This window comes from Xiphophorus hellerii, chromosome 17 (assembly GCF_003331165.1).
Source record: "Xiphophorus hellerii strain 12219 chromosome 17, Xiphophorus_hellerii-4.1, whole genome shotgun sequence".
NCBI lineage: Eukaryota > Metazoa > Chordata > Actinopteri > Cyprinodontiformes > Poeciliidae > Xiphophorus > Xiphophorus hellerii.
Window position 1 is genome coordinate 12,040,753 of NC_045688.1, and position 21,856 is coordinate 12,062,608.

Genomic DNA, 21,856 nt, shown 5'->3' on the forward strand with positions numbered 1-21,856 from the left:
TGAAAGGGGAGGTAATGAAGGTGTGGCTGGAATTTCTCACTACTACTCCCTTCTAGCTATTGATGAATGTGGTCAGGAGAGATTAAACCTTAACCCTGGTTGATGTCATTTGTTTTCCAGGAGCTGGAAATCCAGGCACGAGCACACGGACTCCCGAATATGGCTGCTGCCTTGGGGACGGTTGAACTGTCCTCCCACCTGCTCAAACAGCAGCAACAGCAATCCCCACCGCAGGTACAGCAACAGCAACCACAACAGCCACCCATCTACCAGGAGGACCCCAACAGCGACTACCTCCAGAGGATAGCCATGGTGACGGGCGTGCCGTCCATCGCCACCGCTAGCGGCCCGCAGGACCACATCCAGGGCGCCGATGCCTGCACCACGTTCTCCGACCCGCTCTCCCATTTCACAGACTTCTTCACCGCCACGCTCAAGGAGGAGAACCAGCTGGACGAAATCCTGATGGATGACCCGCTCTCGCCTTTCGGTGCTGATCCACTCTTGTCCGCCGGATCCCCAGGGGCTGCTTCCAAGGACAGCAGCCGAAGGAGTAGCTTCAGCTCTGCTGAGGCCGACGACCTATAAGGGCCCTTCATCTTTGGTATAGTCCAATGACTGCACAGGTCGAACTTCTCCTGGTAATAGGGGGGAAGGCCCTGAAAGACTGACTGATGGATTTAAGGATTCAGATCCATGTCTGACAACTGCAGAGACGCAAGTAACTTAAATATCAGCTGACAAACTAAGCAAAACCCATTAAAGTGCCACCTGTTTAGAAATTCTTCGACTGTTGCAGATGCTGACATTGTATGCTGCTCAGAAGCAAATGTCACGTCCAATGAACCGACTACTTTTAACTTTATTTTGGGTAACCATTGTATTTCTCTGCAGAGGATACAAACAGACTTGTGTTAAAAAGGGAGACATTTGAGAGTAGAAATGTTAACTACTACTGGCTGTTTTTTGTTGTTATTTTTTTACGTCAGACACTGGTAGCTACACACTGTAACATATGCAAAATAATTACTGAATATTTGCCTGAAGTGTACTTTTTTCTACCAGTTTACAAAAGGATCCTAGTCCTAGTTGCTTTTGCTGAGGAAGGCCTTATACAAACTCCTTGAACATGTAACTAATGTACTCATCTCAGTGCTTAACATGTACTTGGTTTTGTCTGTCTCTTTTACATGTTTGTTACATATTTTTGTATTTATATACGTTTTAATCCATGTATTCATATAAAAGATATATATACACACATATACGACACTCAAACATAACTTTTTTTATTCACAGAAGTATGGGAAAAGTCCGTAATAAACCCCTCTTGAGCGAGAAGTTTCGTGGTGGAAGGTGAAGGGCTTGCTTACAAGGTGGTTGATTGGGAATAAGAGATGAAAAGGAGGAGAGAGAGGAGGGAAATTAGATAATAAAGACAAGAAGAGAAGGAGTGATAATTCTGATGAGTCTACTGTAAGTTGATGAGCCCTTGAGAATGAATAACGGTGTCAGATAAGGAGCTGCTATAAGAGCTATTAGCAGGCAACTAAGAAAGTTTCCTTTGATGTAAGTAAGATGACGAGATGAGTCTTCTCCAGATTTTCTAAGAGAATGGCAAAATATAGGCTTTAATATGCTTTTCTTTTAATATCCAAGTCAATATTCAACTATTACTACAATATTGGATCAGGAATCAGGATTGATAGATGTATTGGGAAAAGGAATAAAGTATGAAAATCTAAATATCTACCTACACAATTTTCTTACTTATATCAAATTCAACACTTTTCCAGACTTCATAAGAACATTGTAAAAAAACATCTTTAGACTTAATAAGGTTTGCTTGCAACAAGAATACAAGTCTTACAAACAACATGCCCATACTTCCTTAATGGATTTCTCATCAAAGCCTCTCTGAATTAATGTTGCAGAGTGTTATTAGAGCATGATTCACGGAGAAATCGAAACGTCCACTCGCTCGGATCCCCCTCTTGCGCTGCAAATAAGACTAAACTGATCAATCATTATGGAGAACAGGCCGCCCGAGTACAAAGTAGTGAGTGATGTTTACAGGTAATTGGCTAAAGCAGTTATGGAAGGTTAACATTGATTTTCATTAGGCCGTGTGTCCGAGATAGACTCTGCAAGACCGATAGAGCAATTCAAAAGGATTATTTTAAATTTTAATTTTCTGGTACTTGTTTTTTTTAGTTTGGCACACCTTTCCAAATAATACTGAAAGAAAAAATGTCACTATGATAAACTATAACCATGACTAAAATGTTCAAATTTAACAACATAAGGTTAAAAGTCAAAGTAATTATTTGAAAAAACCCAAAATGTTCTGTAATCACATTACACAGAGTTGCAATTGGAAGAAAATTTTTCAATAATCATTTAGAAGCAACTCAAGTTTCATACATTTTTATTGTGGTCAAATTTTAAAGTGTGGTAATAATGTCACACTTAAACAAGTCCAAAGATTTAAAAAAAACATGACTGTACTTGAAATGATAAAGATTTAAAACATAGGACAGTCATTGTGGAAAATTTGTTTCTATAAAAAAATAAATGTTTTGCTTTATTCATACAAATTATTCAGGGTTAAGACTTGATCTGGCAAAAAGTTGAGTTTTTTAGTGGGACATCTTCAAATGGATTGGTTCTAACATTAACTGGTATTTCAGTGCAACCCAAACACATCAATCCTTAGCTAGTTTATATACATTGGTAATGCTGCAGTCAAACTTGCTAGGAAGTGTAACCCTGGGGCAGATGTTGCCAATTAAATAAAATTTTAATCAACATATGAATTTCTAAATGTAATGCTCAGTAAAAGCAAAATTCTTACAACATTAGCTGCTTTTTAAACTGTGATGTTTCCAAAACCAAGGAGAACCAGTGAGAGGGTAATATTGTCATCAAAATAAGAGGCTTTTAAATGTTTGTAACGCCACTCACAGACAGTGATGTTTCTTAACTGCATTGAAACAACATGAATGGAACCTATAAGTCAGGAGAACATGTGACATGCATTTGGAAAAAACTCAAAACCTCTTTCATACTTCCTTTGCTTGCTTACCTAATCTCATTCATAAGAAGCAGACGGGCTTATTACACTGTCTGCCAGAAACGGCAAAGTTGTAAAATAATCTTTCCACATCTTTTTGTATCCGTGTTGCATACAGGAATAAGGTTTCCCTAATAAAATATGACCTCACTCCTAGTAGAAAGTGCAAAAAAAAAGAGAAAAACTGTTGCTGTGTCAGGCTTCGAGCACCAGGTGGCAGTAATAGGCTGTGCTTCATCTCTACAGTGCATTGCACTAAAATTAACCCAAAGCAGGACTGTGTGAAGGATCCTCTTTCAGGTAGCCACTAAAATCGAGTTTCTTTGAGAGAGACGCAATGCCGTGTTGGTAAATAGAACCCATCCCATATGGCACTGCGCCCTGACAGTAGTTTATGAGCTAAAGTTCATGGCACTATACCTCCCAGTATAAACTGACAAATCTAAAGAAGGCAAGTGATGTCGTGAACCTCACAGCAGAGTCGTTCTGTCACCAAAACAACGTTGTCAGACCTCCTGCCACCCACCAACACTGACACCGGCACTGAGTGGGGAGAAGCTGTCACCTGTGCAGATGCCACGGCTGCCAGCGTGCTACAATGAACTCACCTGTCGAGCCTGCCATTGGCAACTCTTAATCACCTCCCGCTGAGGTGAAACACACACACACACACACGCACACCCCGACGAGCGAACGCATGGTGCCCCTGCAATTCCCGAACACAAACAAGCCTAATCAAATGCGCTTGTGTGCAAACACGAAAGTGCACATGCAAGCAGAATCTGCAGACGCTCGCATGCGCGCACACACACATGCATGCACATTTGGTGTGTGTGCGTGTGTGTCTCATTGCACTTCATTGCCACATATACGAGGATGAGCGGTGGGGGAATATATATAAAAAATACCCACCTAAAAGCCCTTATCAGGATCTGGACTGTGACAAGACTTGTGCACAAATTAGGTGAAATTTGAGTGGGAATAACAATATGACAGCCGGCAGAGAGGCACCAAACATCAAGTGTCATTTCTATTTTCAGCCGTGACTCAGAGCTGTGTGACAAACAACACCATGCTGCTTCTCAATCAGTCAGCCCGTCTGCTGGAAATGTGGCAAACTAGGCCCGGGATGAGCTTTCCCTTCAGGAAAAATAAGAAACGATCTGAAGCCGCGGTCAAAGTTAAAGGTGAAGTTATAAAACTTCGCCAAAGTCAGAGGAATTCCATTTAATGCTTGGGGAACTTATCAATATTTTCTCTGCCGGTGCGCTGTGGTAATCCTTTCCATGATTCTTCGGGGGGCCCCATTGCTGCTTTTATTGCGGACCACACCCTGACCAGCTCTGAAAAATACTCCCACGTCACTCAGCCGAGAGCAAGGCCCCTGCGTGCGTTGCTCAAACGCCGGAGAAACAAAGAGGGACGCTATAAAATTAATGCCATTTCCAGGGTTTTTATGAATCGAGCCAGATGCCAAAGACATAACTTCAAACAAATTGACTTCCAATTACTTGGTGCCGCACACCACTTCCAGATGTGCAACAGATGGGAAGCTGGAGGCGACCGAAAGGTGTCTCAGTCCGCGCTTTGTGTTATTTTGCAGTAAAACAGCAGTACGGTTGTGTGTGTTTTAAATCAGAGTGGGCTGTGGGCTGGAGGTGAAGGGAAGGACAAGGGGACGGTAGAGGGAAAAAGAACAAAAAAAAAAAACAACTGAAAGCACTTCATTAGAAAAATGTAAATTCACTCTGCATAGACGGCGAAAGCCATATGTAGTTTTAATGCAGCTTGATATCATGTAAAGGCAAGATGAGATGCCGGGCCTGAAAGCTGGAGTCATATAAAGGATGGGAATGCTAATGCGATCTCTGCTGTATCTCCCAGAGATGGGATTAATAGGGAGAAAAAATGGAACAATTATGGGTCTTGCTTTTTTGTTAACACATGTTAATGGCGCATAGTATCCTTGCAAGAAGAAGGAACATTAGATGTGATTTGAAGATCTCCTTGATGCTCAACAGGCTCTAACAAAGTCTCCTCTTGGAAACTTTAAATTCTTTGATTAGTTGCTGTTAAAGCTACATAAAAGTAAAACAAATGTGATTCAGAGGAGCCGAGCGCGGACTTCTTTTCACTGCAGGGCAAACTAATAGAATATCCAACAGCGGTACGTTGTCCTGGGCGGGTCATGGCTCTGATCCCATTATTACCACAGACTTGGGTCCTTGGGGAGGTAAAGGCGGGTGTGTATTTTTTTTTTCCCAGAGCCTATATGGTGGAAGCTGCCGGACCCCTATCCACTTCACTAGCAGCCTGCTTGAGCACCACAGGTCCGTCTCCTCTGATCTGCAGGGGCCAAGGAAACAAGGTCTCTTTGCTCCTCTTCCTCGCTTTTCTGTTTTTCTTTTTTACTCCCTCCATCTCATTCTGCCTATTCAAATGCAGCAGGGAGCAGCAGGCGCTTTGCTTGGCTATCTTACCTCTTGTGCTGCCAATAATTCCCTTGCTACGTCAGGGTTGTATGCTAATTGAACTGGCGACCCAACTGTCCCCACCCCTAACCCTCACCACCACCGCCGGCGCCACCTCTTTAGCACCACTTTAACCTTGTGTAATTTGGGTAACCTTGGAGCAAAGAGGATGCTGCTGGGAAAAAGAAGAAGAAGAAGAAAAAAAGGTGCTCAAGTGCTTTGTAAATTTAAATATCCGGCAGAATTATTTCCCTATTTTGTCACGTTAAAATCATGAACTTTAATTTTTATTTTTGACAATTAATGTGAAGGACCAACAAAAAATACTCAAAAACTGACTTTGAAATTCTTCTTGATTGTTTTTCTCATAATAAAAATCTTATATTTAAGCTCCACTAAGTCTGTTGGAACATGTCTCTACCAGCTTTGTACACCTAGAGAGAGATTTTTGGAACGTTATTTTTTACTAAATACATCAAGCTCAGGACAGAAAGCGTCTAAAATGGCAATTTTAAACCTCTCTGATTTAGGCCTAGACTTTGACTGGACCATTTCAACACATGAATACACTTTGATCTAAACCCGTTGCATCTCTGGCTGGACGTTCATTCAGGATTGTCCAGCAAACAGCTCCATTCACATTCCCATCAACCCCTGATAAACAAAAGCATGATGCCACCTCCACCATGTTCTTCACATAACACCAAACACAATATATTAAAGTTTTTGCCTGTAGTGGGTTGAAATCTGGAAAACTTCAAGTGTTTTTGTTTTCTTCTTTTCCCCAGGAAGTTCTTCTGCCACCTCTTCAACACAAAATGAAACCAGACAAAAAACCTCACTCGGCGTACAACGTGTGGGCGGCGCAGCTTTCATCTTCGCCTTCCCGTTTCCTAGTGTTGTGCGGATTCATGTGGCAGCGGAGGAGCAGCTGGGTAAATGTCAGAATTCGGCGTGGGGGGACGGGGGAGAGAGCATCAAGACGATCATCGTTAGCAGAGGGAGATAATTGGTGTCGCGTTTTTAGGTGCTCTGATGGGCATCTCGTCTGCATTATTCATTCACCTTCCCTCTCTTTCACCTACTCTCTCTTTCCTGCTCCCCCTCCTCATCTCGATGGGGCCTTAGGAGCTGGACTCATCTATTATAGATGGGTAATTGTTTATTAAATGCAGGCCTGACCCTATTAGGCCTATTACCCATGTGAGGCGCGCCAGTGTGCCTAGCAAGTGTCTGTCTTTTTCCATATTCCAGGGGATCTGACAATCCCCTGTCGAGGAAGTGAGGCCGCTCTGGCATGAGTAAGTGTCAGCAAGGGTGAGAGTGGAGCAACGATAAGGTAAAGAAATTGATGGAGACAGGGAAAGAAGGAGGAAGCAGGCGGCGAGAGGAGACGATGATTATAATAAAATAAAAAGTCAAAGCTTGTGTGGCTGCTACTGGCCAGAGAAGTTATCTCCTTCTCCTCCAAGGCTCGGTGGAAGGAGGCAAAGACAAAGGGGGCGAGCTAAAGAGACGCTTTGCCTCTCATTACACCGACTCCTAATCTACCTCTGCCCTATCCCCGGCAATCCCCGCTGCAGGCGTTTGGAGGCTAAAGCTTCAAACTAGGCAGTTTGTCCAAAGCGGATTCATTACCTTAAATAGGACTACCAATGAGACTGGTGAAATGTCACGTTATTTTCCTCTCCAACAAAAAACTGACACCAGAGGTCAGTATTGTCACAGATTTCACAAACAACAGTGGGCTCGACGCAGACCTGCACAAGAGAGAGTTGCAAAAATAACTCGGGGTAATAGCAGTGAATTGAAATGAAATGATTAAGTTTGGCTAATTACTCGGCAGCTTAGGCAAATCAGTTTAAGTTATATCAAAGTCGCCGTTTCTGCTGCAGCCGTTTGCCCGGACGACGTGTAGCCAACACGCACTTAAAGCAGTCTATGCAAAGCGGGATCAGGATAATGGAATATATCTAATGCATAACAAAAACATAAATGTGTAGTTAGGCTTTATGTTCTCGATTTAAAGCCATAGATTGTTCAATGGAACAGGAGGGGTTGTAGTGACATGTTTCTTTGAGTATTTATTCTGCTTTGGCAACATTTGGCACAAGATTTTCCTCCTAAAGAGCAACTTATTCTTCAAGGAAAACTCGGTCAAAATACCGACCGCGACGTCTGCACAACATGGCAGCAGGGAGGAAAAAGGGGAGTGCTGCTTTACTGTGTTACGATCAAGTGATCTGGATGATGGCATGTCACCGGTTATTGGCTGGGTTGAGAGTGATTAACATGGGGTGTTAATTAGCGGGTCGTCAGGAGGGGGTGTGTGCGTGTGTGTGTGGCTGGAACGTTGCAACTCAGAACAGCTCGGTCACAGAGACGTCTGGCTCCGCTCGGGCCTTCTTATTCTCTAATAAAATAAAATTGGATTCCATAATTAGAGCACAATTATTCCAGTAGCTTGTCATATGCAACCTTTGATGTAAAAGAAAAGGCAATCGTGAACAATGGACATGTATTGTGATATTATTTTACTCACTTATTGAAGATTGTCATTTTGTATTTGGAGGGTAAAACATATTTTTTGCTTATTTTTTCTTTTACAATTACTTATTTTTATTATATAAATGAAAAACATTGTATTATCATAGTAAATATTTATTTATATTCATTGGCAGCAAACAAACAAATGTCTATTTACACTGAATGATAGTAGGTATTTAATATGAAAGGATGAAAACAAAATACTCAAAAAAGACATAAAAAGGGCGAGTGCTTTAGCATTAGCTTATAAATGCCAAAACCTTCCATAAAAAAATCATCTGTATTTTTTTCTAGAAGAAAGATAAATAAAAATAAAAACACACATTTTTATGCTTATTAATTATTGTGAAAAATTTAATAAACAACAAAAAAGAAAACATTTTTTTTGCTAATTCATGGCAGCACCTTTGCTTAACTCAAAGTATTTGCACAGAAAGAGAAAAGGAATCCAGGAATTTCTCTGCAGCGCTACACAGTTGATTAAAGGACTCTGAGGAGAGTGACGGAGGGGCCGGGAGAGTCGAGAGCCGAATACGTCGAGCTGCCTCCCCTTCCCAAAGCCTATTTAGTCCTCCGCTGGCGTCGAGCTCGCTGATTAGGCAGCTGAACTCTCTCCTAATGCTCCATCACAATGAAGAGGCATGTGCGACTTCACTGGGCTTATCTGTTGTGCTGTGTACTGTAAATATCGCCGTGGCTGAAGCGTGCTGGGATTAGCTGCCGTCGAATGAAAACTTGGCACGGAGCAGGCGAACGCTCGGCAGAGCCACAAACAGTTTTGCAGGAGCTACTCGGCCCCCAAAGTGGAACAAATACAATGCAATTAAGCAGAGAAGAGAGCACACTTGCTTTCATATTTACCAATGCAATTTCTCCTTTGTAAGTTGCTCTGCTTTTTAATAGCCAATACGAGTAAAATATATTTTTTCCCCCTTCCATATTACGGAATTTGTCATGTTCAGTTGGAGCTGTCACAGCTAGAACAGTGTGCGCTAATGTGTGTAATCTGCTTTGCGACACATCAATTATGATGGATATTGCTCTGCCGCCATGCTTCTAGGTTTTTTTTTTTCTTAGTCTTTTTTTTTCTTTTATACACAACCCTGCAGGAGAATCCGTCTCTGCTTGTTAGGCAACCTGTTTGGTAAATAACGACACACTTTCAACCTGGCTGGTGTTGTGTAATTCGATGCGTGCGTGCGTGCGCGCGCACACGTACGGAGGCAACCGTGCGAGAGTCGGAGCTCTGGAACTCAAAGATCAAGCCCGGCAGATCAAAAAAACATTTATGGGCAGGCGGGAATTCAATCATGCCTGCACAGTGTGGAACCAAGAAAAACCTAAGGAATCCTTATGTAGGGGCAATAAATATCACCGATGGATGACTGGTTAAAGTACTTCCAGAGCAGTTTGAGCTTAGCAGGAAGGCAGAAAGGTAAATAATCAAATCTTACCCTGTATCCAAGAAAAAGTAAATTTTTCCTACTTTTTTTGTAACTAGTTAAGATAAGTTGCTATCATCGTCTCTCTGTTGCTTATATTCGTCCTTTTGTGACTTTAAACCAACAATCACAGGAGTCAGTCAGAGCAGAGCAAACTTCGTGGAGAGGTTTACAACAAAGTTGGGTTACAAAACTGTATTCCAAGCTTGCAGCATGTTACGGAGCACTCTTCAGCCCGTCATCTAGCTTCAAACCTAGAAAGACATGAACACCCACACCTAAACTGGCACGAACCATAATTTGAACCCTTAGATACGATGGGAAGAAAGAACAATCGTTAAGGGTGACAATAGACTTATTGGGTATATTCATGGGTTTGGAATGGCCCAGTCAAAGTTCAGACCTAAATACCACTGGAAATCTATTGCTGGAAGTTTATGTTCACACTAGCTATTCAACCAACCATACTGAGTTTGAGCCACGTTGCAGAAGTAAGATTTCTAAAAATTAGATGGCTCTACAAAGTAGGGACAGAGGGGAGATAAATACAAATCTCACCAGAGATTCCAGATAAAGAAGAATTTTGTAAAGAAAATTTGAGCCATTTTTTGGCTGTTCTTTCAAAATGTGCGCCACCTTTTGTTGGTCTACCAAATAAAACAAGCTAGATGAGGGGGTCAAATAAGATGAGGGGGGTTTAAAATTTTTGCAGGCTACAATAATTTTCAAGCAACACCACCTCACAGACTCCCATACACTGTCTTATCCATTATTTACATCCATCTGGTCCAGAGCGAGGCGGTAGAGAGCAGGGATTTAATATATGGTGGCCTCAAAATACTTTTGGTACCCTGCAAAACTGTGTTTTTTTCTGTTTTCATAACTTTTGCATGACTTTAAATCATTTGCCAGCCATCATTCGTCTTGCCTGCTCAGACGCCACACATACATGACCGTTGCGACTTCCGGTAATCAGAGGCAGAACGCAATCTCTTCTTTCCTCAGCTGCCTAAAAACTCGAGGCTACCCTGCAAGCTGGCTCTCCTCAACTGGGGTGTTTTGCCATTACGCTTAAAATCCAAAGAAAAGGCTTTGGCTCCGCGTCCTTTGGGAGCTGCAGCGGATCACAATAAAATCCCTGTCAGATGCCCACTACACTCCACTTCATTCAGTCAGTCAGTAAAGCAGGTAAGAGACAGGGGGGAGAGTGAAGTCCTTCACTCCAAGATGAACACGTTCTTTTTAGTGTCAGACATGAAACTCTTACCTGCACTGGGACCCACTGCTCTCTGTAAGAGCTTCTGTCTTTTATCTGTTTTTTGTTGTCCTCTCTGTGTTCATGTGTGTCCTCAGTGTGTCAGAATAAAAAAATAAAAAAAACAAACCTGCAGAGATTTGGCAGCTTCATCTGAGCTTGGGACAGATATCACTGGATATTCTATTTACTCTGTGCAAGCCTCTCCCCAATGTCCCATAAAGCCCCCGCATGTCTGAGCTAAGCTGGACAGGGTTTTCAGGGTTAAAGCTCCCCTGCGACGGCAGTCTGAGTACCTGCATGTCAGCCTGTTTATGTGCGCCTGCCTGTGTGACTGCACAGCCCCTCCACTGTAATGGCTTTATTTATGGAGAGGCAGGGGTGGTAACAGGCGGGCGATAAGGGAAGAGATGGTTCAGTCATCCATTCTGTGCACGGCTTTTAAAAACATAGATGCAGGTTGCGTGTTCAGTCTCGGCAAAATGAGATGAGCTAAATACTTAAGCTGGGGAGGTAGAGAGAATTTTTTTTTTAATAAAAAAGAAAAAAAAAAGTTAGCCTAAAGCAGAAAATCTGGCACTAATTGACCTGTTCTGCTTATTTTTGATCTTTCTCAAAATATTATGTTTTATATATTTATTTTATTTAAGCTACCGGCTAGAATAAAATTCCTACCACATATCTGAAATAAAATACCAAGGCATTACAAAAAATGTTTAACCAAATATAAGAAACAAGTTATAAATGATTTTATTAACATAAAAAACATGTTAAAGTAAAGTAGCATAACATGCAATTTTATTATAAATTGCAGTTGTACAAATAACATATTTTATTGTTATTCTCAAAAAAAATGGGGATATACTGTATATTAACTGGTTCATGCTAGTTCACGACAACTAAACTATGATAAGTGGCTAATTAGGATGTGTAGCTGGTAGTTTTCCAACTGGAGCTTCAAAACAGAGTTGCATTACAGAGGTAGTTTGATTTGAAGTGTCGTTCTGTGAAGTTGGGGTTTAATAGGTCATTTACCTTTAGCAGAAATATGTTATTTTATGGAGCCAATTGGAGAATCGCCGGGGTGGTGGATGCTAACAAGCTAATCAGACATACACCAACTGTTTATCAGACTTAAGCAATTAGCGATCTTGAAAAACCTATGTTTTCCTATGTGGAGTCAACATTAATTGAATTGGCTGTACAGATCATCTAAGGTGAATTAAGATGATTCAGTTATTTTTATGTCTGATAAAGTATCAAACTCTGGGGTTTGTGTCAGATTGTCAGTTGTGAAACAGCACCAAATATATCTAGTGTAAACTGATCACTGACGCTTATTAAAACCTTACAATAATGCAATTAGTTTGTTATTTTGAATTAGATGAACTCCAGCTAAAAACATTTCAAGTTCTTATAATGCTGACTGTTACAGTGTTTTGTTCTTAATAGATTAATAAATTTGAACAACTAAATGTTATTTCTTAGACCATCTGCTTTGGTATCCAGCCTACAGTCTGTTTCTTGCTAGACATGCAGCTTGAATGTTATCTTACAAAGATAACATTGTTTTTGTTTATTTAAATTGTTTTTGCAACCTCAAACATTCTAGAACTGTCAAATATTTTTCTCTTGTAAGCCTTCTTTCAGCTAGTTGACCAGCAGCGCTGTGCTCGTCCATTTTCCATACTGCCATAAATAAAAAGAAAACTCTGGTCACTCCAACTTTTCTCTGGCAATTCATTAAAGAGATTTCAAACTGCAGGAAAGGTATTGAGACGTTTTTGTAATTTTGAAGACATAAATATAATACCTTTGTTTCCCCTGATATCTGTAATTGACCTGTGTTTATTAGGAAGTCAATTCTTATAGACATGGATGTTTTAATACCTAAAACATCCTCTTTTCACACCAAAAAGTAAAAAATAAAAATAAGCAAAATCTGTAAAACCGCACAACCCTGGTTCCATTTCATGCATCAAAAACGTGTTTGCTTAATAAGTGAATTCATACTTCATACTCAGCACTCTACAAAAAAGCACATTGTACATTTATGAAGGCCATCACCTTGAACTGATCTCAGACCGCAATAAATAGCCCAAAAACTACCATAAACTAACTTAAAATCAATAGTCAATATGACGTTTTTGTAATTCACTGAAACATAAACGAGCATTCAGCGAAGAATAATCGTGAATCTAAAAGTAGTAAATGAGGGCATTTCTTCATCATCAGCTTGCTGTCTACAAGTTTGGCACAGCTGCCAAAACAATTATATTAATAAAGAATAGGAACCTTTCCAAACTTTTCTTTTATTTTTTGCTCCTTTAACCTCTTTGCCTGAAACCTTGCTTCAACACACCTGTGCTTCGGGCGAACCCGTCATTAAACATACACATGACCTGCTATTAAAAGTTCGTATTTGCCATGTTTGTGTTTCTCATTTTTTGACACCGCGAATTTAGACGCTAAGCGAACCTCAACGTTTCTCCTGGGTACCATTTCTATAGATGTTTACCTGAGTAACTAAAAGTGAGTTACTACGTCTTTTAGCCCCACAGACACTGAACTGACGGCGTCTGACTGCGATCAACAGCGCATGGCGGCAAAAACAATGGCGTATTCACATGCACAATGAAAGAAAGCCTGGCTTAACACAGACCAAATGCCTATGAAATGTCCTCTCTCTACATGTGCTGTTACTGAGCACTGAAAAGTAGATTTGTGAGGCCAGTCCTGCTGTCATTCCAAACACCTGGAGTGTGTATCAGCAGAGACAGACAAAGTACAGAAAAGAAGAGGTGAAGAGATTTTCTCTCATGACTAAATATAGCATCTGGCTTTTGTAGCCTCTGTTTGAGCCCATATTTCAGTCTGACCCTGATCTGAAGACAAAGCAGGTGCTCCACTGTTTCTTCTCATCTCTAATTCTGTGATCTCAGCTTCCACTCAGCCTAAATTTACAGTTAAGACGGGAGTTAAGGGCGCAAACTTTTCAGACGCATCATTTCAGTAAACAGCTCATTCGTTAGCCAGGGATGTAACTCTAGACTGTCATGTCGGGGTCCCGTTTTATTTTTCCAGCTGGCCGCTCTGGCTGCTGGTTTTGATCCGGACCAGCTGGCGGGAGGGGAGGGTGATACCCGTTTAGTCTGGGAAATCAGCTAGTGTAAACAAACACCTCGTCTGCATGGGGGCTCATCCGCCGACCACTGTAGCCTCTTATCTGCGTCGTATCGAGGAGATAAGCCAGAGTCGATCTGACAAATAAATAAAATGGATTTCAAGCACCACTAGTCATTAACGAAGATGTGGCTGACGCAGGGGGTGTTTATAAAGTACAGCTGGGAAACCAGAACTCCAGACAGACCTAATCAAAGTAGTCTTGGGAGGCTTTTGTGCCTTTGACAGGTGCAGTGGGTTGTGCATGCTGCATTTGACGAGATCTTTCTGCAAGTTAGAGGTTCTTGAAAAATAAGAAAAATCACAATGCAAATCTGAATATGTGCCTTGAATATACATTTGAGCACATTTTTCTTTGCGAAACAGAAACGGCCAAAGCAGTTTACCAGACTGGACTTTGACTGGACCATTCTAATATATGAATACACCTTTATCTGAACCATTTAGCCTCCAACATCATGACGGTGTATTTAAAGAAAGCAAAAAATGTTGGGCAACAATGTCTTTGTTGGTTTGAAGTCCAGCCATACGTCACTTACAAATCAGTTGGCTTCAAATTGAAGATGCTTGCAAACGATTAGATTTGGGGGTACAGCAGTAAATGCAAATTTTTACTTTATGTTTTTAATATTACTTTCACATTACCATACGGTACTTTCTGTTGGTCTATCACATACAACACCTGCAGAATGCTTAAGACGACAACGTGACAAGAATGAACAAGTTTAAAGGGCATGAATACGCTTTCAAGGCATTGCACATCTTTACCTCGTGTGGAATTAATTTTTATTCGTTTATTCAACTTCAACCAGACACCCATCTGAAAGTCAGTGAAGTCAGTGAAATAGGTGAAAGCTCCAACTTATGAGAAACTCTTGTAGTTTCCCTGACACAGACAAGGTACAAACATGCACCTGATGGCTGTATGTTGCCAGTCATTCCGATGCAAAGCTGCCAGGCTGATGAGAGAAAGTGCTGCGTTAAGCAACTTTGGAGTGTCACCGCTGTTGAAGTTAACTTGTAGGCCTATACAGAGCAAGTCTCCCCAGAGTACAAAATTGTTACAAAGCAAAGAAGCGCTTTCGCGTTGACGGAGTGAAACTGAAAGGCGCCACGCCTGGTTACAACAACTTGAAGCTTGAAGAGACCTCGCCGCCGAGCCAGACAGACGGGAAGAGCGAGGGCATGAAAGGGAGGAGTTGGAAGGTAAAAGGCAAGAAGAAAAGATTTAGGAGGGTAAGGTATAACATCTGAGATGGAATGTGTGCGCAAATTAATGCGAGTGTGTTTGGAAGGGAAGGAGAGTAATTTCGGCATGTTTTGCTTGGCAACGTTGCCCAGAGAAGCGGCCGTGAACGGGAAGGTCTAAAAGTTAATTACATCAGTTGTCCGAGCCAAAATAAATGCCAGTCCCCAACGGATGCGCCGACACCTCCGCCACTCTTGTTTGCCTCTCAGCAGGAAACCCACCTGCTTTAAATTAGAAAAGGCAATTGAACTGTAATGACAAGGATACAGATAGTTTTAAAATTAGCCACACATGCTGTACATGTCAGTTAAAGCTGTTGTGCTGCTGATTCTGTGGTAAAGGGCTGAAGGTCAGGGTAGTTCACAGGTGCTGTATGGTAAGTAGCACAACATGGAAGAGTTTATTAATTTCAGTAATTTAGTGTAAAATGTGAAATTCATATTAGAATAAATATAAACAGACTGTTAAATTTCTATTATTTTGCGATCATTTTGATGGTTACGTCTTACAGTTACTAAAAATCAATAAGATCATTTCTAAAATGAGAACTTTTTTGTCTGAAATGATCATGTAATCAACAAAGTTTATTGCTAAAGAAGGTGGTTGTTCAAAGGAAATCTTAGTGAAGGGGGAAAAAAATATGTCTGAAAAATATGTACAAGCAACAGTGATAACCTTGGTTAGCCCTTTCTAAACCTTTGATTTGTCTTTGTTCCCATCTGCTAAATATAGAAAATGAGACAAGCCTGTCTACAGAGATCAGAAAGCAATGCATTTACACTTTGATAAGGCATTTTAAGAAAGCAAATTGTTGTTGGCATAACTACAATCACACTTGCAGCCTAATTTCAGTTTCCTCCTCAGAGTTTTCTATCAGATTCAAGTCAAGACACCTGATGGGTCACACCAAAACACTAACATTACGTCTGAACAGGTAAAATTAAATGATTACTTCAAACTTAAATCTGCCAGGGGCTTGAATGATTTTGGGCTTAACCTCTCTGATAACTGAGACTTTCGCTAAAGATGACAAATACGCAGATGTCAGGAAAATCCTACAAGTGCGTGGTCCTGAGCATCACACCAGATCCAAAATAATTCAAGCCACGTGTGACTGAAGTTGAAATAAGACCAAAGAGTGTTCTAACAAAGTATTAGCTTAAGGTACAACCAGCTTATTCCAGCTGTTTTCCCCTGTTAAACTGAGAACAGGGCATATGCCACTCTCAAGGTGGAAAAAGTTTGGAGGTGATTTATCGCTGTCTCAATTTTTTTAAGTGTTAAAAACCTGGAATTCATTTCCCCACCAGAAAGAACTTCCCTCTGGTGTGTCTTGCTTTTTTAATAATTCTTAATTTCAGATAGTCCCTAAAGGGGCCCCTCGTTGCTCACTGATTTCACCCACCCACGCCCTCTGGAGTCGCCCACAACTACTTCTATCATCAGACTTTGGCTTCTCACGATCCTCAAAAGACCTACTGGTGTCAATCCAAGCTTGGCTCTAAGCAGTGTGGACTCGCTATCATCTTGCACACCTTGATTGATCCCTGCACATTAACATGTATTAACCTAACACCTCTGGTCAGCGTTTATGAAGGCTTGACAAATGGGGGAAAATTATGCTAAGATAATGCTTTCAAAATAAGACTATTAATCTGTACGCTGATGCCAACAGCTTGTAGTATTGGATTAAAGTGGACTAATGTTTGCTTAAAAGGTCTGTGTAGATCTATATTTGGAGTGGTGTTTTTCTCTTTGGTATGGTCAGTATGGCTCTCTGCCAAGGCGGCATGGCCTGGGGGCTGCCACAAGCACTTAAGAAAAAGTCAGTCAACTGCAGGACAAATTTTCTATTGCTTATTTGCATATGCTTCTGCAGTAACTGTGCTGGTGCATCTTCACCCAGCCGTTTCTGGTTAAATTAAGATTATAATAAGAACAACACAGCAGTTTTTTTTCATAATAGTAAATGTTTAAAATTGTATCCAAAGTAAAAAAAATGTAAAAAAATGTTTATTCTGACTCTTGCTAGAAAGATTGCTAAAAATATGTACCAAAGAATATAAATGTATTACGTTTGGTAAAGTAGGACTTTTAACCAGAGAAACTGAGCTTGAACACAAAACACTCCTTTGTGTTTGGAATGAAAAAAATTGAATATACAGCTCTGGAAAAAAAAAAAAGAGGCCACTTAAAATGATCAGTTTCTCAGATTTTACTTTTGATAAGTATGTGTTTGAGTAAAATGAACATTGTTCTTTTATTCTGTGAACTACTTGACGACGTGTCTCCGAAATTCCAAGCAAAAATTTGGTATTTATTTGCAGAAAATGGGAACCGGTTAAAATAACAAATAAAATGCCATGCTTTCAGAACTCAAGTAATGTAAAGAAAACAAGTTCATTTAGAAACAACAATACTAATGTTTTAACTCCGGAAAAGTTCAGAAATCAATATGTGGTGGAATAACCATGAGGTTGTCAGTGGGTTTCAGTGCAGTGGTCTCTTAATTTTTTCCAGAGCTGTATGTGGAAAAGCACCTCACACTCCTTAGCAAGTATGGTGGAGGAACCGGGATGCTGGACGCCAATTTCCCTTTCGAATGCCATGGGAGCCTTTCCATAATACATAACATTAGGCAGTCTTTGAAATATAAGGACAATTAAGGGCATTAAACTAAAATAAAAATAGGTCGTCAATGGGTGTCGGACGAACATTTGGTCAAATCATCATCAAGATGATCCAGCAGGCGGAAAATCCCCAACCTTCCACTTTACCAATCCAAGCATGGTCATTTTCTCCTTTGATCAAATACTTTTTGCACATTGTCTTCTGAGACACGCCGGAAGAAGAGTGGGTGGGCAGATGGTGGAGGGCGACACATCTCACATCTCCCTCATGCTGTCACTTCTGGCGTCTCCTCTCCTGTCTTCTTTTCTCCTCCTCTTCTTGTCCCACTCGTGGCAGAAGCAGTGTGTGGGAGTTGCTCAGGAGACATCATCACGAGCCACTTCACTTGAGTGCTGCCTTCAATCAGCCGTCGAATTAATATTAATCTTTTCTCCATCCTCCCCGCACAACAAGCCGTTCGTCTCGCCGCTGCCAATATACGTCGGCGTGAAAGGATGCACCGTAAAAAAAAAAAAGTATCTCCAATCATAGAGCCAAGCCATGCTGAAAATTTTCCTTCTTCTGTGTCAGTGGCGTTAGGGTTCAAACTGTGGTTCAAGCTGTAATTGTCCCCAATCACAGCAGAAGGTCATGGCTACTCAGCGATCCGTCTCTTGTCCGTTTTTGAACGCCTACATCTGCAACCGCAACACTTTGAAACTGAACACCAGGTGTGCTTTAAGTGGAAAAATGAGTCAAATTACAATTAGGAACTTTTTTTTTTGTACCTTCACAAAAGCGAATAGGAGGAAAAACTCAGACGTTTACCAACTTACAATAATCGACAGCAACGAAGACGGAATGAGAGGCTATATGAAAATATGAGGCCTAAAAAAAGAAAAAAAAAATCTGAAGTAATCCTCCAGAGGAATGTTCACACAAATGTGTGTGTTGCAGAGGGGCGAGTGCGCCGAAGATGGCTGAAGGTCAGGGAGACATTGAGGCAATCACACTAATGAAAACAAACGAGGGATAGACTCAGAGGGAGACGTGGTAAGAGAAGGAGGGATGGAGGGAGAGACAGACAAAGAGAAAAAGAGGGACAGAAAGCAGCGCTTGTGTGAGGAGAGATAGCCTGCACTGGCTCAGACTAATCAAACACAACACAGTCCTATACAAAATAATAATAATAAAAAAAAAAAAAAAACTGGAGAAAATGTACAGATGTACATAGGCAACTCTCCAAGAACAGTTCTTTTATTTACATGCCCTCCTAACCTTTGGCGAGGCTCATACATACATACTGTATGTACACAAACACACATGCACATGGCAGCGGTGATATGTGAAGGTTATTCCTGCAGAGGGATGACAGTGTTTATTTAGGGCTAGCAGGCAGACTCTGTGACATTCAGCTGGGTGAAAATGATTAATGCTACAATATACATAGGCACAAGGAAAAAAGAAGAGAGGGGGGCAAAAGGGTTATTCTGTTCCTTCACACATGCTCTCTGGCCTGTCTGGCTGTTTTCTTTGCTTTCTGGTGCTGTAATACCATGGCAGTATAAGCAAGTTGAAATTAAAGTCATTCTAAATCTAATTTCTGCTGATTTGGTCTTTTTAAAAAAAAAAAAAAAAAACGTATGCTGCTCCCTTCACAACGATTGGCATCACTAGTAAAGATATGGAAAAAGCCTTCAAATAAATAATTTTTTCCCCTCCAGGAGCATGATCTCACACTGGGAAAGTGTGGAAAAACACTCGGCATAACCTAAAGAAAGCTTTATTGACTTAATGCAAATGTATTAAGTAATGTAAGTAATGTATTAGTAAACTTGTTGCCTTTTGTAACAGAGCATTTAAGTCAAATTTCTTTCATTCATTCATTTATTCATTCATTCACGCAGGGTCTAATAGGAGCTGGTGCCCATCTCCAGTGGTCATTGACAAAGGGTCAGGTCACCAGTTCATCACTGGTCAACATTGAGGACAGACAGCCATACACACTCACCCATCAACAGGGAATTTAGGGAGACTGTTTAGGCTAATGTGCATATTTCTGGATTGTAGGAAGAAAGCAGAGTACCTGGCTAGAACTGTGTCCTCATCCCCAAATCTCTTTCACCGCTTTCTAAATTTCACTGAAAAAAAAAAGAATGACCATCAAAAACAGGCGGAAAACTGGACTCCAGGTAGACTATGAAAATTAAGGAGACTGTAGTAGAATGCTGTAAAGAAAATATTATTTGCTGACATCATAACCAAAAACATCAACAATGTTTATGCTTTGTTTGACACATTTGACAGACTGACAAACCCTCCTTTCACTGCAGCATCTGAAGCCCAAAGTTCAATCAGCTGAGTAATAAGAAAAGCTACAGTATCATGACTATGCAGATGATTCATTGATCTACATTACAATGTTGCCTACTGAACCTAACTCCATTCAAGCACTGAGAGGATTCATAACTTTCTTCAACTTCACAGAAACACAACTGAAGTTAAGAACCATCAAGACTCGGCACACAGGTCAGCTATCACAGGAAAAAACTGGTGATCAGCTCAGAAATCTGGGTGTAGTGATGGACTCACACTTGAACCTTCAGAGTAGCATAAAGACAATTAAGAAGGTAGTCTTCTATCACCTAAAGAACATTTCCAGGGTTACAGGACTAATGTTTCAGGAAGATCAAGAGAAACTTGTCCTTGTTTTTATCTGTAGTAAAACTGACACATGCAACAGTGTCTTCAAAGACAAAATGTTGTACTTCTAAAGTTCTTACACTGGCTCCCTGTTGCTCAGATAATAAACTTTAAAATACTTCTGTTAGTTAATAAAGAGGTGAATTACATAGCACCAAAATACAGTGTAGACCTATTGTTGCATCAACCCTCCATAACACTCTTCTGCATCCCCAGAATCAGAACCAAACATGGAGAAGCAGTGTTCAGTTTCTGTGCTTCATACGAATGCTAGATATACTGTGGATGGAAGTTAATATGCAGATAAAAATCGCAATATAACTGATGTTTTCTCCATTTGGTTGAGGCACGGAGAAAATCACAGATCAATCCTTTGCCCCTGTAACCTATAATGCAGTAAGCCTCTTGTCTAACAACACACTGACTCAGCATTTTTTGCTGGGTCAGAACATATCACTCTGCGGTGGCATGTTTCGCTTCAGAAGAACATCCCTGGTATATATATAATTTTTTTGTTGTTGTTTTTCTTCTTTTTTTGTTGAAAGGGGATTTGGCTGCTATCAAGTGTAAGCAGCCCAATGTCAAACACGCGTCTGGCTTGTAAACAGGCAGCTGGCAGGACTCCAAGCTCCCCACAGTGTGCAGCGAGGCCGAGCTGAGCCGAGAGGAGCTGTGACACTGATCCCACCCCTATCACTCCCCGACAGCCCACGCTAATAGACCCTTCAAATACTCTTACCTCTATCTATATTTTATTTGAGACATGCCAAATCTGTTGTGTGTACGTATTTTTTTGCATGTGTGTATGTGTGTGCAGTTTCAGTGACTGTGCATCGAGCTGTATGTGTTTGCGTCTCCAGCACATCTCTCTGGAAGAGGCATCTTCTTTATTGCTTGTTGTTGACATGGATCCCTTTAGCCCTTAACAGGAGTCAGCGGGAGGGTTAAGCTGCTAACCACCCACTCTGAGGCACACACACACACACACACAAACACCCCCTCACACCGTGCAGTGCTTTAGCAGTCTAAAAGCATTATTCAGCAGGTCAACAGCCACTCTCGCTGCTTGGGAGTGCGAGCCTGTGTGTACAGTACAGTACGTGTGTGCGCGCTTGTGCTCAGCGCTTCAGGCTAAGGCACTCAAAGTGAAATTATGTTCTCAGACAGGCTCCGTGTTGCCCTCTTTATCCTGACAGGCGAGGAAACAGCCACAAATAAATAAGCAGAGAGCTCTCTCCCCAGACGTGACCGCCATGGCATACTAGCACTCCATAAAGGCGGCGTGAAGAAAACAGAATTGTGTTTTATTGTACGGGGTGGCAG

General features: G+C 41.1%; 1 protein-coding gene across 8 annotated transcripts in view; it reads left to right on the forward strand.

Annotated features, from left to right (window-relative positions):
• The window catches only part of tfec (transcription factor EC), a 47,764-nt gene extending 46,298 nt beyond the window's left edge, over positions 1-1,466 (forward strand). For all 8 annotated transcript variants that reach the window (XM_032590128.1, XM_032590125.1, XM_032590131.1 and 5 more), the window contains one exon: positions 121-1,466. In XM_032590128.1, coding sequence (XP_032446019.1) covers positions 121-588 — 468 coding nt within the window. In that variant the 3' untranslated portion in view covers positions 589-1,466. The remainder of the gene's footprint in view (positions 1-120) is intronic.
• The last annotated feature ends 20,390 nt before the right edge of the window (positions 1,467-21,856 follow it).